The sequence below is a fragment of the Ceratotherium simum genome, chromosome 21, assembly GCF_057802395.1.
Source record: "Ceratotherium simum simum isolate JZ-2026a chromosome 21, ASM5780239v1, whole genome shotgun sequence".
In the NCBI taxonomy this organism is placed as follows: domain Eukaryota; kingdom Metazoa; phylum Chordata; class Mammalia; order Perissodactyla; family Rhinocerotidae; genus Ceratotherium; species Ceratotherium simum.
The window spans coordinates 31761000-31777704 of NC_141920.1; the positions used below are offsets into that span (position 1 = coordinate 31761000).

The 16705-nt window shown below is 53.8% G+C and overlaps 1 protein-coding gene across 4 annotated transcripts; it reads left to right on the forward strand.

Moving 5' to 3' along the window:
- On the forward strand, positions 1–16705 carry MAVS (mitochondrial antiviral signaling protein). Of its 4 annotated transcripts, XM_087445550.1 has the most exons (8): positions 15–48; positions 2624–2688; positions 3441–3611; positions 4507–4681; positions 5888–6060; positions 6813–6969; positions 8882–9387; positions 10337–12196. In XM_087445550.1, exons 3-8 carry the CDS (start codon positions 3495–3497, stop codon positions 10760–10762), a joined length of 1554 nt encoding a protein of 517 aa, XP_087301676.1. In that variant the 5' UTR covers positions 15–48; positions 2624–2688; positions 3441–3494; the 3' UTR covers positions 10763–12196. The 4 variants fall into 4 exon arrangements, with proteins under 4 accessions (XP_087301677.1, XP_087301676.1, XP_087301678.1 ...); XM_087445551.1 differs by lacking the exon at positions 2624–2688 and having other exon boundaries at positions 1–48; XM_087445552.1 differs by lacking the exon at positions 15–48 and having other exon boundaries at positions 835–2688.

A 16705-nucleotide genomic window follows, 5' to 3' on the forward strand; every position in this document is an offset into this window, starting at 1 on the left:
GTTCCGGGCTGTCAGCGGCGGTCGGTCGCCGGGTCGTGGCTACCCGAGGTAAGCTGGCCGCCCCGGGCGCTCGGTCTTCTGGGCTCAGGGCGCACGGACGCCTTTCGGGGAGGTGGAGGTGGCCCGTGGCGGCAGGAGCCGAGGGGTACTTGGAGTCCGCCGGGGCGCACGTGGTGTGGGCGCGCGCGGGCCGGGGAGGGGGCAGGGCGGGAGGGGCTGGGGAAGAGTGGGACCTAAGGCACACGGGGCTTGAGGCAGCGAGGGCTCCACGCGCAGCATCCGGTACCGGGGTCGGGAGGTGGGTGGCGCGAGGCTTCTGCTCCGGATACAGCGAGGTTAGGCCAGGAGACTGGCGTCGGCTGCTGGGCTCCTCCAGCCGCCCGCAGGCCCAGGGTGACCCCGGGCGAGGCCTAGCCGGGGTGCGCAAACCTCTGGGGCCGCGGCCGCGCCTGGGGGTCGGGAGCTGCCGCCTTCCTCTGGGTCTTGACAGTTCTCGGTGGTGACACCTGCTCGGAAGAACAGCCTCCCCGCCCTCCGCGAAGCTGGGTCGGGCCCAGGAATCCAGGAATCGGAGCCGAGGTTGTGGGGCCTCGCCCCGCCCGCGGGGGTGGGTATTTCTTTCTGGAGCGCGCTCAGAGCCTCTGGGGCGGTCAGGTGGGAAACTCTCCTTGCCGCGTCGGTCCAAAACACTCTGCCAGCCATCTCGGAGACGCGACGGCGGTGCTAGGAAAACATTGGAAAACAAAAACAACGTTCTCCGTATGGATACTGTGGAGCCTCAAAAACGTCTGGAAGAACAGTCAGCGACCTTGGAACCGCGGCGGGCAGGGTTAGAGTGTCCTGCCCTGTCTGAAAGATTTCCATTTCCCACGAGAGAGAAAGGAATAAATGTTGCATCCTCTGAAGGGCACCCTCACCCAGGCAGTGGCCTTGGCCCCTCCCAGGGCTTGAAGCCAGGTGCTGTGTGACTCATACTTGCTGCAGGGGCGTCTATGCCCTGCAGTGTGTATGGTGAGCCTCAACGAGGCAGCAAGTCCTGGGTTCCAAGTCCTGTCAGGGCCACTGGTCAGCTGTGCAACGTGGCATCACTTCTCCTCTCATGGGATTGTGCCAAGGATTAAGTGAAAGAAACTTAGGATGTGCCTGCTTATAGTGGACCCTCAATAAATGTGAACAGCTCCGGGCTTCCTTTCTTTTTGGTTGGACCGCATCATACCCCCATACCCCCCAAATTCTGTGCCTTACGGGCTGAGGCTAGGATGCAGAAGAATGTATCACTCGACTCTCTCTTGGTACCTCCCTGGATGCCATGGGGGGAAGGATAAAAGGGTCTATTAGCCACCACAGAGTTGTTCTTTGCTCATCTGAAGTCTCAAAGGACCCCTGCCCCCACCATCCTCCTGACCTCTGTCATTAGCAGTTGCCCCATTAGGGATGTTGCGATACATTCCTGGTGGTTGGCAAAGTGGGTCATGCAATGTGAGGCTGTGATGCTGGTAGACAGGACTGCTGCCCCATTTCCCATGTGGTGAGGGATTGGTGGCCTCAGCAGCTTTTGGGCACTCTCTGCTCTGCAGCACTGTCTCCTAGGGGTTTCACCCAAGCCTGACACCCATGTTTCTACTCCAGCCTGGCACTCTCTCCTCTGCCGCCCCTTCCTTTCCTGAAAACCCACTGGGGCATCCAATAGCATCTCAAGCTTCACTTGTTCAAAATGGAACTCTGGAGTCCCCTCTGTGCCACTGCTCCTCTGCTAGATTCTTTGGACCAACCATCCACCCAGTGCCTGAGGAGTCACCCTTGATTCTTCTCTCTCCCTCACCTCCACATCCACAAAATGCCAGGAATCCAACCACCTCTCGCCATGGTTACCATCTCAGCCGTACCTGTACCTGTCGTGTGTCCCCTGCCCTGGCCTCCTGACTTGTCTCCCTGCTTCCATCTGGCCCCTCCACAGTCCAGGGTCCTTACAGCCTCCAGAGAAGTCTTTAACATAAGTCAAATCCTCTCCCTTCCCTGCTCAGATCCCTCCAATGGCTTTCTTTTGTACTCCAAATAAAACCAAAGTCCTTTCCTATAACACCCTACGTGAGTGGCCCCTCCCAACCTCCTTAACCTTGATGTCTACCCCTCCCCCTAGCTTTCTAGACCTCCACCACACTGACCTGTTTTCTAACCTTTAAACATATCAAGTTCATTTCCACCGTAGGACTTCTCGCTTGCTGTGGCCTCTTCCTGAAACACCGATCTTCTCACAGCCAGGAACAGCTCAGCTCAAATGTTGCCAATGCAGAAAGGTTTCCCTGACCATCCCAGTTCAAGCAGCACGCCCTTCTCCAGGGGCTCTGTCTCATTACCCTGCTTTGGTTTCTTTATAACCTTTTTTTTTTTTTTAATTTTATTTATTTATTTTTTCCCCCAAAGCCCCAGTAGATAGTTGTATGCCATAGCTGCACATCCTTCCAGTCGCTGTACGTGGGACGCGGCCTCAGCATGGCCGTAGACCTTGATTACTATCTGGGATTCTTGTTTATGTATATGTTTACTGATTTGTTATCTGTCCCACCCCAATAGAATATAAATTGGATGATGGCAGAGGTCTTGTCTGTCTTATTCCCTGCAGCTCTCCCCAGTGAGAGAGGCAAATAAGAAACAAGGAAACAAACACATCTATAATCGCAGATTGTGGTAAGTGCTACATAAGCAACCAGCAGCGATGGCCTGTATTCGAGGCACTTTGAAATTTCAAGCTTATAAGGCTGAACTACTGTATTGTCAAAACAAGCTCCCTGAGCCATTTTATGGGTGAGGAAAAGCCTGGAAAAGACTGGTAACTTGCCCCGGCTCACACAGTGAGTGGAACTCAGCCTCCTGCCCTAAGAACATGTATATAGCAAGCTTTAAGAGTGGACCTGCGGTCGTGCTCTGCAAAGAACATGATCCTGGATCTGGAAGACCTCCGTTCTTTGCTCTTCCACTAACTAGCAAGCCCCCTTAATTTGTTGGTACTTCGTTTTATTCACCTTTAAATTAGGATGGATCCTGTTATTATCATGTTGGGTGTCATCTTCTTTTTCTTCCAGTATACCCCAAAGAAGCAGCCCTTCTAGGTGGAGCCCTCTTGTTGTCTTTGGCTAGGGCACACACAGACCTGGGGAGGATGCGGGGGAAGCCAGAGCCCTCCCCAACCCTGACCAAACTGCAGGGCAGAAATGGGCCCTGGATCTTCTGGATCTGATTATTTTTGGCTCCTCAATTTGTTTGTAAGCAAATTCACAGAGGGCCTCTGGGACTCAGGCAGTTATAAAATAGGATGATTAAAGACAAAAGCAAAAGTTCCCAAGAGTTGAGAAAGAAAGAATTGCCTTTTCTCCAACTCCATGCCCAACCCCGTTGCCATGTGTGGGCTGTTTTCTTTCATCTTTTTTCCTCTCTCGCAGTCCATCCACCCGTCACGGGCCAGAGCCCTCTGTCACTTCAGAACCTGGACAGAAATGACATTTGCCGAGGACAAGACTTTTCAGTATATCCGCCACCATCACAGCACTTTTCGCAATATCCATGTTCTGGAGATTCTGCCTTACCTGTCCTGCCTCACAGCAAGTGACCAGGTGAGCCAGGGCGTGACAGCCAGCCACTGACTGGAGGCAGGGCTATGGACTTCAGAGCATTACCCAAGCCAGGGCCAACTCCTTCCTTCTCCCTCTCCTTGACAATTTTCTAACTTTTGGAATGAAGTGTGGTTCAGGGTGACCTTTCCAGCTTCCCTGAGCTCCCTCTGGTGTCATTTTGGTGTAGTGCTCAAAAACATGGCGCTGGCTCTCTGAGATTTCCGGGCTCCGGTCCCCTTGCCCACTTTTATCAGAACCTTCTTTTTCTTCATCTTTCTTGTCCTTGTTCCTGCTCAGTTTTGATTCCATTCTCCTTGTTATGGGACCCCGTTTTGAGAGTTCATGAGAGCCAGACTGCGCTAGCCCCTCAGAACTTGCTGTGGGCCCCTAGTGAAGTGGGCCAGACCCCCGCTCAGTTTTAGCAGTTCTCAGATCGAACCTCACGGCTCTCTGCTTCCTCCACGCAGATCCCAGTAGTGCTCAGGTCTGTGGCTGATGGGGTTTGGCTCCTCCCTCTTCTATTTTGGGGTTTGTAATGATACCTGGTCCCCTCGTTCTGCAGTAAATGTTTTCTACTCTCTCGTTGTTGTTTGTATGTGCTAAGCCTCAGTTTTCTCCTCAGTAGAGTGGGGTAATAATAGCGTTAAATAAGATAATTCACACAAAGTCCTGAGCGCAGAGCCTAGGACACAGTAAGAGCCTGTTTCCTGGTAGCTACCTTGAAACTTAGGCTCAGCCCTGGCCTTGTCCTGCACTGCGACCCAGTTTCAGATGGCTGCCTCTCTCGTGCTTTCTCCGGGGCACCCCTCTGCAGCTGTGGGGGAAGCTGAGTGGGGAAGGAGGCAGGGCCGTCTGGCTTGAGCCGGGCAGTGGGGTGTGTCTTCCTGTCTTCCAGGACCGACTGCGGGCCACCTATGAGCGCTGGGGGAACCAGGACACCCTCTTGGAGCTCTTCAACAGCCTTCGGCGGCGGAATGGCTGGGTGCATTCCTTCATTGAGGCCCTGAGGGCCTGTGAGCTGTCTGGTCTCGCTGATGAAGTGGCCCGGGTCTACCATAGCAGCCTGCCCCGTGAGCCTCCTGCCCCGGCCCTCCTCCTGGAACCCCCTCTCTGATTCCCCTGGCCTCCGCTCTGCCTGTCCCCTTACCCCTGTCACCTCTGTCACTTTCCCTCCCATCACTCCTGGGCAGTGGACAAGCCTGGGTGTAGATCCCAGGCCACTTATTAGCTGTGTCCTTTTAGCCAAGTCTCTTAATTTTCCTGAGCCTCAGTCTTCTCCTCTGTAAAATGGGGCTAATGGCAACATCTAGGTCGTAGGGCTGCGGTGGATACCATGGGGCGGTGGCATGTTGAGTGCTTAGCTGGCGCTGGGCACCTCCCATGTGCTCAGCAAATGGAGCTTCGTCTAGTTTCTGTGGCTGTGACGTTTGGCTCCTTTCTGACTGACCCCTTTCTCACTTCCTCCCATCTCTTCTCTCTCAGCTCACCTTCCCTCTCTCCACTCCTCTCTTCTCCTCCCCTCTCTTCACTGCCTTCTCTTTCTCCTTCTTGGGTTCCTTCCTTCCTTTCCGCACATCTCTTCGCCTCCCCCTGGTTTCCCTTAGAACCTTCTTGGTTGCCCACCCCCAGCGGCCCAGTTACTCCCCAGCTCCTTCTCAATGCTCCCTGCCAAGTGTCCAGAGGGGATTTGATGACATCAGGTCTGAGGGGCCAAGACAGGAAGAAAACTCAAGCCAGCCTTATTTATATTTCAGACTAGAGGCAACTCCTGAGACCCTGCTCAGATTTACAGCCTTAGAATATCCGCATGTTTGCCTTTTTTTCCCTTCCTTTCCGTTCCCTACTCCTATCCTTCCTCCTAATGTGTCTCTTCATTTGTGGGGGGGGGCCTGGGGTGGGGTAAAGGGGAGGGGCTGAGGAGGCAGCATCAGGTCAGGGGTCAGTTGGTGGTGACAGCCACCCACAAGGAGGAGAAAGCCACTGGGTCCCAGAATGCCTGGGGACAGAGAAGTGGTGACTGCTGACCCAGTCTGGCCCATGAGGTGCCCCACACGCTCCTGCCCCACTCCTGCCTCTCCTTGTCCTCCCCAATTCCTCTCTCCCTCCCACTCAGTGAAGCTTGTCTCCTCTGAGGAGTGCATCCCACATCAAGACACCTTTTGGAGCTGTGGGGAGCTGATAGCCATGGACCTGTGGGTCCAAGAACACCCAGGCCTCTCCTGTCATTGGGAGCAACCCTGATTCCTCCTTGACATTGCTATATATTTGTCCTCCAGGGACCTCGAACCGCCCTGCAGCCCCACTGGAGCCACCGTCAGTTCCTGCTGAGGTTCCAGGGCCCTCCATACCCGCCGTGGCCCCCAGCACCCCCGCCAATGGCTGCAGAGAGGAGGAGCCAAGTTACCCCATGCCTGTCCAGGACACCCAGCCACCGGAGTACCAGGAAGAGGTGCGTCCTCACAATCGACCTTGGGCTCCCTGCTTTTGTGTTCTATCTGCCACTTCTGCTCACGCAGCCTTCTGGAAGCCCTCTCCTTTCCCCCAACAAATCATGCCTAATCTCTGCTCAGAACCTCCGGGCTCCCCTAGTAGGGATCTACCCCAGACCGGCTCCTAGACTGCCAACGAGGGCTTTACCCTGTGGCAGCCCCCAGCCCTCTGTCATCAACCAGCTGTGAGGTCACAGTTTTGAGGTCTTTGCAATGATCATGTGAGATGTTGAGCTGGGTCAAGGGACCAAGGGATGACCAGATGAGGGGGAGTGAGGAAGCAGGAGGTGCTGGGGTAGGGGGGATAGTAGAGCTGTAGTTATTGCCAATAAAGTCAAGTTTGGGGGAAAGATGACCAATTCTATTTAGATATGATAAGCGGGCAGTGGGGTGCCCAGGAGACACCAAATTGTGGACTTGAAGCTCAAGAAGGGTGTTTGTGCGGTGGCCACAGAGAGGGAGACCTTTCTATAGGGCCAGACAGATGGATGGGAACTCCCCATGGGATGGTGTGTGTGTTTTCTACTAGGTGGGTTCAAGGTCACCTGTAGACAAAGGGTCTGGCAATGATGTAAGCCGAGGCAGGGGCTTCCTTGGTTCATGTGCTCCATGGCATGGGCTGAGGCCTGTAGGAACCGCCCCATGAGCAGAAGCTGCCCTTTGCCAGCTCCTGGGAGAAGCAACTGCCTTATTCACATTTTCCCTCTTGCAGAGTTCAAGGAAAGCCACACAGATACCCAGCTCTGGGGCTGTCCTGAGGAGGCCAGGTGGCCCCCTGGAGCCCTCCTCTGACATGGCGGCCCCCAGGCCTCTGACCTCCAGTGGACCCCAGGAGCAGGACACAGAACTGGACGGTACCCACACAGCAGGTATGTGTGGACTCTGGAGTTATAGGGCCTCTCTGACCTCCCAGTGAAGGTAAGGATTAGAGTTGCCCCTCTGGCTTCCTTGGACTCCTAGAACGCAAGGGTGGGAATAAAGGGAGTTCACCCCAGGGAGCAACCCAATTCCTTAGAGGGTGTATTGGTTAGCATTTGCTGTGTAACAAACACTTCCAAAATTTTGTAGCTTAAAATACGACTATTTATTTAGCTCATGACTCTGTGGGTCAGCAATTTGGGCTGGCTCAGCTGGGCAGTTCTGATTTTGGCTGATTTCCTCCTTGTATACAGAGCAGTGTACACATAAGCTCTGCTTGTGGCTGTTGGCTGGGGCACCTTGGTTCTCTTCCATGAGTCTCTCATCCTGCAGCAGACAAGCCCATTTCATGGCAGCTGAGCAGAGTTCTGAGAGGGGGTGGGGCTCCTGGGGCATAGGCTCAAAACTGGTACAGTCTTCCTCCTGCCTCATTCTGAGGGCCAAAGCAAGTCACAAGGTCAGCCCAGAGCCGAGGCATAGGGAAACAGACTCCAACCCTAGATGAGAGGACTGACAAAGTCACATCATGAAGGGCATGAATACACATAGGGATAGAGAATTAGTGCCGCTTCTGCATTCTGCACTCTACTGAAGGGACTCTGTAGGGACCCACCAGGACCCGGAGGACAGTGCAGGAGGGAGAGTACAGGGCTGGGCCAGCTGTTGGCAGGGGAGCCTGTAGGCACTATCCTATCCCAAGGGGTCTCTAGCTCCCTGTGAATCACTGAAACTTCTCAGCCCCCAGAGGAAGTATGGTCTTCATCAGCCAGGGGCCTGGACCCCCATACCAGACCTCAGTGCTCCCCCTTGGAAATATAAAGCTATTCCCTCTGACCTCCCAGGCTGGTGTCTCTCTGCACTGATAATTCCCAACTGTGTTCCAAATATTACTGGTGCCTGGCCAGGCCTCAGTGCCCCTGGGACAGCCACAAGGCACATGAGCAGTTAAAGGCTCAGAGAAGCCATCTTAGTGCCTGACTCTCCTGTCACCCCAAAACTCTGCACCATGCACCCATTTGCACTTTGCAGTGTCAGATTGCCATGGAACATGTTTCAGGAAATACTGCCGTGGACCAGGGAGACAAAGGGCACTTCGATTTCAGTACGTGCATAGACACAGGTCCCACGAGGTTCTGTGGTGTTAGATTTGGGATGAGAGGCACATCAGAATCACTCCTGGCCTTTGTCAGCTGTAGGGCCTGGCACGTGTGTTCTCACAGTTTCATGGGGAACCCTGATATAACTGCCTTTATGGACTATCACCACCAGCTTCCTCCTGCTTCGCCCAGTTCAGGCCCTCCTCCCAAGGGTGGCTTTATACCTGCATCCCCCGCAAGCCCACCTCTGGTGCCACATGACTGGTGTGAGCTCTTCTGCTTGAGCCATCCTGCTGCCCCTTGCCCTGGTCCCGGATGGCTCCTGCTGGTGGCGGGGGAGGAAAGGTGGTGGTGGGAGGAGCATCCAGGATTCTACCAGGCTCAGGAGAAGATGGAAAAGGCGGACACAAGAGGAAAGGGAGGTGTCCCCAGCAGGAGAAGAAAAAGCAGAGAGGATAATTAATAATGATCTTCAAGCTCCTAGACACTGTTAGGGAGGGACCATTGCACTCTTGTGAGAGAACAGACTCGGGGCTACAGGTCAAAGACTGAGGATAGATGAGACCAAGGATGTGTCTGCAGCCGTTGAGCCTTTGGACCTAGGATCAGTGACCAAAAGGATTGTGGAGACTCCTCCATGGGTAGGAGGTTGGGAGGCCTGGATGCAGGAGGGACGTGAGCTGCGGCAGAGGGACCCTTCTCCAGCCCTCTGATCCCAGGGCGCCTGTGACTTTAGGTGGGTTTGTTTCCCCTTCTGTTTCACCAGCTGCAGGCATGGTCTCCAGCCTCACATCACTCCGTGGGCCTCTGTCTCCAACTGTCTCCTTCCAGCCTCTGGCCCGTTCCACCCCCAGGGCAAGCCGCTTGCCTGGACCCCCAGTGTTAGCTCCGTCTACTGGCACCTCCCCCTCCTCTACTGGCTTGGCCTCTGCAGGGGATGCTGGTGACCAGGCTGAGGTTACCATCTGCTCCAGTGGGGCAGGAGTGCCCACCAACTCTATGACCGCCAGCACAGCACCCTCCAAGGTGCCCACGAAGCCAGCATTTGCCAGCACAGTGCCTTCCAAGTTGCCCACCAGCTCAAAGCCCCCTGGTACAATGCCCACTAATGTGCTCACCAGTCAAACACCATCCAAATTGCCCATCAACTCAACACGTGCTGGCACAGTGCCACCCAAAGTGCCTACTGGTTTGGCGCCTGACCGCATGATGCCCAGCAAGGTGCCTGCCAATACAGCGCCCACCATCAGGAGCAGCCACAGACCTGAGGAAGTGAGTTCTCGCCCCTCCAAGCAGTGATCCAGGCCCCTTCCCCCAGCACTGTCCTTGAACCCTTTCCATTCTCCCTTCTGTCTCCAGCCTGGGCTGGTCCAGGGCTTCTTATTGAGGGTATATGGACAGCTGAGACCCAGGCTCCTCCAGACCCCACACCACATCCTTTAGAGTAATAATAATCATTGGAGCTCTTAAGTGTGGATGCCTCAGGAGGGTCAGCATAGTGGGCCATCCCTGCTAGTCACGAGCATTACCCCACTTAGAGCTCACCCTGTTAAGCTTAGCAATGCCATTTTGCAGATAAGGAAACAGTGAGGGGTCGAGGAGGATGGCCTGTCTGTCTTGATGCCTTGCTCTTCATCACCGGGGTATCCATGACCTTCCATGGATATCTAGGTCATGCCTGCCCTTCCACGACCAGAGTTTTACAGACTGCACTCCCAGCCCATTCAGCCTGGAGCAGCCGCTCTGACCCAGCAGCCCCCACAGCTGCCCCTCTGAGCCTGCATGTCTAACCCTACTGCTGCTGTCTGCCTGGAGGAACCAAGTCCATGGGGCCCTTTGAGCGCATGGCCAGGCCTCTGACCCCGTGGCCTCTCCACGGCCCTCAAGCCCAGGCAAAATGTCCAAGTAGGATGGGGCCACACGTGACCAAGGGCCCCAGGGTGGGGGTGAGCTCACAGGCAGGCCGGTGAGTAGAGAGAGGGCTGCCCTAGAGGAGGTCACCACTGATGCTGCTGCGGGGCCTTGGTTTCTTCCTCCCCCACACCCTCCTGTACCATCAGTGGGTTGAGTCCTCAAGAGACGGTGGCCTCACAGGCACTATGGGCTGGGAATTGGGGGGCTGGGGTGCTAGTTCATGCCCTGGCCTGGGAATGGGGCCACCCAACCTGGGTTTGCCCCCTCGCCAACCCCAATCCCTTCTGGCCCCTCCTTTCTTTCCCAGGAGACTCCAGCGCCCACAGGCGTAGCCGCTGCTGGAGGCAGCTCCAACAGCTGGGGCTCAGGTCTGGAGCTGAGCAAGCCCGGCAGGCTCGTATCCCAGATAGACAACCAGCCATTGTCGATCTGCTCTGAGGACCTTGCCATCAGCTGCAGCGACTCTTTGGGCGTGAGGCCTGCCAATGCCCCAGAGGAGAACGAGTATGAGTCAGGGTCAGTGGACTCCATCAGGATGCACGTGGCCGAGGGCCCCAACGCCGACCTGCTGGAGGGCAGCCCTGGGCCACGCGCTGCCCTGCAGCTCCGGGAGGATGAGGTGACGCTGTGCAACTGGACGGTCCCTAGGGCTCGGTGGCTCGGGGTGGCCGCAGCCGGGGCGCTTCTAGCCGCGCTCCTGGCTGCTCTGTACCGGCGGCGCCTGCTCCAGTGAAGCCCCCTGGGCCCTTTCCGCCTGTGTCTGCTCCCTTCCCCACGGTACATCTAGCCTGAGCCATGGAGCCAGGCTGTCCTGCCCACCTTGTCCCTTTTGCAGGGCTGGCAGGGCCTGAGTCAGAGGGCAACCAGGGGGCCGCAGGCCTGGCGGAAGGCCGACCCACGGCTGGCTGGACTGAGTCCTGGGAGGCAGTATTTCTGTCCCAGCTCCTGCCCTGTGCGACTTCCTCACCATCCTTGGTTTTCTGGACCCTGGGCTGCCTGGTGCGCTCCAAACCTTGCCCACTTGGCAGTCCGGGTTGTTGTGCTTGTCCCCTGGAGGAGGTGCCTCCGTCCAGGCTTTATCCCTGTTTGCCCAAGTCCATGGATCAGGAAGTGCTGCTGGAGAGCACAGGGGGTCGGCAATGCCCCCATCCTGCCCTGGACGCTTGCAGCCAACAGCAGATGTGTGGGTGGGGACCCACAGGACCTCGCTCCAGCCTGCAGCAGCTCAGCCTAAGGCCATTGCCCCAGGAGCAGCAAGGTGGCCAGTCTCCAGGGACGCAACTGTTATGGTGCCCACCTCTGGTGCCCCTCCCCTGGCAGGCAAGGGTGGGAGGAGGTCCAGAGATTCCTGTGGACCCCTGGGAAACCTGAGGCAGCTACTAGGCCTGAGGACTGCCTCCAGAGCCCTCTCCAACCTTCTCACCCCCATCTCCTCTTTCCCTCCCTCCTGGTCTCCATTCTCTTCAGCTCCATAGGGTGGTTGGGAAGGGGGCACCTGTGGGAAAGAGCTCAGGCCAAGGTTTGGATTTCAGCTCCACCCCTTCCTGGGCTGGGTGGCCTTGGCAGATGATCAGACTTCTCTGGTCTTGCTTCCCCACATGGACAGTGAGTATCATGGCTCATCCTTCACTGGGTTCTTCTGAGACTGAAGCATGCGGGTGTTTGTCAAGTGCCTGGCCCAGAGTGGGTGGCCACTAAATGCTTCCCCCACCTCTCCCCTGCCCAGCCTGGTAGAGATGAGGGCATAAGAGGCAGAGTACCCAGTGGGTAAGGGCGCGACTCTGCAGTGTAGGGTGGCCTAGGCTGCATCCTGCTCTGCCTCTCACTAGCTCTGTGCTCTTGGACAAGGTGTTAACCTCTCTGTGCCTCAGTTTTCTCACCTGTAAAATGGGGATGAATAGCAAAATTATATATATGTATAATTCCTAGTGTTGTGAGGATTAAATGAGTTTATCTATATAAATCTTAGAATGGTTCCTGGTGTTTACTAAGGGTGGGACACGTGTGATTATTATCACTGTTCAAATGTGGAGGGACTGGAGCACTTTTAGAGGCAGACCCAGACCCTACTGCCTCCCCTCTTTTATATTTGCCCCTTAGTTTATCCTGTGCACTGGGGAATTGTTGGGGAGTGGGGAGGGAGGCATGTCCACTGGGGCAGCTGCGTAGGGTGGGGGCTGGGGTGCCCCCAGCAGCCAGATGGATTGGGGGTATCCTTGTGGGTTCTTTTCAGGCAGTCATAGCTGGACAAAGGGCAGGAACAGGAGCCTCAGGAGCTACCTCCATTTCTGGGCTCTACAAGGGACAGGGACTGGAGCCCTGGGGAGACACCAGGGGTAGAGGTTGCTATGGCCAACCCCGACATTGTCAGTCTGCAGGGCTCTGCACCCTGCTTTGGCTGCTACAGCCTTTCTTTGCACTGCCCTAGGGGATTTCAGCGACCTAATGACCTCTGCTTCTAGCTCTGAGCTTCTCTTCAACCCTCACTCCAAACCCAACGACCTGCACCCTGAAACCAGGAGTGGTCCCTACCCAAGCTGACTGCACCACTGCCCATCAGCCTTGCTCTTAACCAGCCCTCTGTTCCTCCCTGCCTCCCACGTACCCAGGTCAGTGAACAATTCGTGCACAGGGATTAGTTTTAATGTGTCCCCCTCCCGGGGTAGCTTTGGAAAAACAGTTTCTCAAGAAAGCAATGTGTAGCCCCAAAGAATGCTACTTAAATGATGGGATTTCAAGCACATTGACCAGCCACGTGGGAGATACCTTTGGGTAAGGTGTGTAGGAAGCATTCAGGGACCTACCTGGCACTTTTTTTTTTTTTTTTGTGAGGAAGATCAGCCCTGAGCTAACATCCATGCCAATCCTCCTCTTTTTGCTGAGGAAGACTGGCCCTGGGCTAACATCTGTGCCCATCTTCCTCTACTTTACATGGGACGCTGCCACAGCATGGCCTGACAAGCGGTACATTGGTGCGCGCCCGGGATCCAAACCCAGGTCGCCAGCAGCGAAGCGCACGCACTTAACTGCTATGCCACGGGGCCGGCCCCTGGCACTTCTCAAATTATGCTGCCCAGAAGCCCTGACTTGGCCTGCATTGAACAGCATCCCTATTTTGGCTGTTGTCAATCCGAAGGCCTCTAAAATGACAACTTGAAGCAGGATTGGGAATTAGCTAGTGTATTGAGGCCTGTGGCCAGCAGAGAGCTTGGGGTAGTTGATAAGATGTGTCAGATCTCAGGAGTCCTGGGTTTGGAGTGTGGCTTTCAGCTGCAGGAGGGTGGGTGTAGGAGGGAAACCCAGGCAGATTACCCTCACTGCCATGGCCCGGATGATGTGGAGGCCAGAACCCGATGGAAGGGAGGGAGGACCTCTACCCCCAGTGGTGGGCCCAGCCACCTATACTTGGAGACTTAGGAAAGCACACTTCACCTGGGGGTAAAGGCTGAGGTGGGGCCAAAGGGCCCAGGGCCATCCTAAGCAGTAGGGCAGACTCACCAGTAGCCAAGGTACCTGCATATAAATCCCTCTCCACCTTCTCTCTCCTGCTGAAACATTTCCCTCGAAGCCCAAGAGCCACTACTGCTTCTCTCGCCCTGGGAAACCCCTGCGGATCCTGCTTGATGACCTACTGAAGCCAGACTCTCACCTTATTTCCCTTGCTCTCAGATTTAATAGGATTTAGGGGAATTTCTAATCAAAGATCAGAAAGATGCCCTTTACCCTTTCAGGTCTTGAATTATTCATAGCTTCTTTTAAGAAACATCTTTTATTATGGAAAATTTTCAAATACACACAAAAATAGAGAAAATAGAATAATAACCCCCTATGTGCTTATCACCTGGCTTCAGTAATTATGGACTTACGGCTAGTCTTGTTCATCCCTGCCCAATTCCCCTTTTTCCGTACAGGTTCCTTTCATAAGTCAGAGGGTGAAGGGTTCAGAAAGCAAAGGGACAGACTTGAGTCAGGAGGATTTTGTGGCAAAGCCCCTTTCTCCCAAGGCAGCTTTAGGTAACAATGAGGCATTCCCCTCTTGGTTTCTTGGCCTCTGTGGGTGACATCCCTCTTGAACCAATTCCAAGTGTGAACAACACTGGATCCCCCTCTTAGGAGGAGGGGACCAGAGGGGTTCCTCCATTGACAAGCTCCTTGGAGGGTCTGGCTACTCCCCTGTCCCAGGTGACAACTGATGGGTGTGTCCAGTGGCAGTTTGCCACGCTGCACCTGAGGCCTCCTCTAGGCTCTGACAGAGCCCTTCTAGCAGACAGAAATTCCCATTCTGGGCCAGATGCAAACTCCACAGCATGTCTCCTGCTCTTGCAGGAGTCTCCTAGGAATGGAGTTGTTCAGGCCTTGAGATCCCTTGCCTTCCACCAATGAACTATCAAGAAGCTGATGGCCAAGGAACCACCCCCACCCCCACCTCCAGGGAAAGTAGCGTCCAGGGTCCCTGTGCTGGAAGATAGCTCTCCATGGATGAAAATCACATGCTCCCCCTATGCTCACCTTTCTGTTCTTTTCCCTGTAACCCAGGGCCCTGAGGGTCACACCTGGTGCTGGACATGGTCACCCAGCATTCTTCACTCCTGCTGCTGCTGCTGTTAACAGCAGCAATGAGGACTACTACCATTTACCCCATACTTTGCTGTGTGCCAGGCGCTGGGCTAATCACTTTACATATATTTACTCATTTAATCCTCACAAGGACCCTATGAAAGGGGAACCATTATGACCCAATTAACAGCTGGTCTGCAAGACTGGGAGGGAGGAAGGACCAGAGCAGACAATGCAAGGGAAAACTCTGACCTCTGAGTCCCAGAGCTGAATGCTCTGTATGCCCATGACCCACAGCTAACTGGGTGTCCAGACCCTGGGACCCCATTTACAGTGAGATTTCACACCAACACATCTCTGCCCAGTGTGCCAAGATCTGCCACCTGCTATAATAGTGTGATAATGTGCAATATATAATTAATATAGTCTCAGGGATGTTGTAACAATATGACTATCATCATCCTGTGTGTGCCCAGGCTCAATGGCCTGAGGCTGTGTGGCACAAGCCTAAAATGCCAGGCCTCCAGAGGCCAGTTTGGTTTAGCAGACATTGTTTATTAAAGGTTCTCCTGTGCCAAGTCTAAGGCCTAAAATGAGTAAGACACCTGCGTACCCTCCAGTGGCTGAGGATGGCCCACCAAGTGTGGCAGAGACAAATAGGCTTTCATATCAGTCTTTCATGTATTTATACAACAAATATTTATTTTGCACCTACTGTGTGCAGAGTACTGGGATAGGCCTTGGAAAGACAGAATAATAAAGCAAAGACTCCACCCCAAGAGCTCCCTTCCATTGGCTCCAATACAATTGTGAGTGGTCTAAAGGAGTGTTCCAGAAGCATGAATGAGGGTGGGGGAGAAGGACAAGTGTTATTTTGATCAGTTATATACTCTTAATAATTATAACAACCAAATCCAAAAAAACAGTAACACTTAGAGCCTATAGGGAATAAGAAAAATACTAAGTATAAATTTACAAAGAGGGCCGGCCCCGTGGCTTAGCGGTTAAGTGCGCGTGCTCCGCTGCTGGCAGCCTGGGTTCGGATCCCAGGCACGCACTGACGCACCGCTTCTCCGGCCATGCTGAAGCTGCACATACAGCAACTAGGAGGATGTGCAGCTATGACGTACAACTATCTACTGGGGCTTTGGGGGAAAAAAATAAATAAATAAAATTAAAGAAAAAATAGCAACAATTACTACATTAAAAAAAAAAAATTTACAAAGACATCCACCAGAAAGGTTAAAATGAAAGCGTCTGACAAAATTAAGTGTTGACAAAAATATAGAGCAACTGAAACTAACTCTGGGCAGAATGTAAGTTGGTAAAACCCTGTTGTATTATAAACTATTATGACATCAATTAAAAAAAGAAACAAAAAAACACCATGTTGTAAAATTGGCAGTATCTACTAAAGCTGAACACATGCCAACCTAAGACACAGCAATTTCACTTGTGGGCATGTACAGGACAGAAACAAGAGCTTATGTCTACCAAGATGTGTGCACAATGTTTCTAATTGCACTGTTCATAATAGCCCCAAACTGGAATCCACCTAAATGTCTGTGCACAGTAGAATGGATACGTAAGTTGTGGTATCATCAAACAGTAGAATACTAGTATACAGCAATGAGTATGAGTGAAAATATTGCTAGATGTAACAATGGATAAATCTCACAGACATGATGTTGAGCAAAAGAAGTCCCTACACACAAAAAAGTGCTCACTGGATGATTCTATTCATAGAAAAAGTACAGAAATAAGCAAAATTGACCTATGGCATTGGAGGTCAGCATGGTTACCCTGGGAGGGATAGAGCCAGAAAGGGGTGTTCTGGGGGGCATTGATTTGGATGTTGGTTTCATGAGTATGTTCAGTTTGTGTCCAGACTTCCTGGAGATATGGAAATAAACCAAGATCATCCAAATGAGAACGAACAGAGGCTGTTCTTTCAGAGCTTGCAAGAGAGTCATCCACCATCACTTGCATTTGGCAGGGAGGGACTCAAAGCAGGCAGGGAGTGGGAAAAATTTATGGTGAAAAAGGAAGAGAGGCTCCAGGTGTGCTGTGATTGGAGGTTGTTTGCCTGGGACGCTGGAGGGGGCCTGACTAGAAGGGG

What these genes read in the sequence shown, in the direction of transcription:
- MAVS (XM_087445551.1), top strand. Translation starts at nt 3,495, where the DNA reads ATGACATTTGCCGAGGACAAGACTTTTCAGTATATCCGCCACCATCAC. An exon ending in CACCGGAGTACCAGGAAGAG is followed by an intron (nt 6,061 to 6,812) that starts GTGCGTCCTCAC and finishes TCCCTCTTGCAG; the next exon opens with AGTTCAAGGAAAGCCACACA. An exon ending in GCAGCCACAGACCTGAGGAA is followed by an intron (nt 9,388 to 10,336) that starts GTGAGTTCTCGC and finishes TTTCTTTCCCAG; the next exon opens with GAGACTCCAGCGCCCACAGG.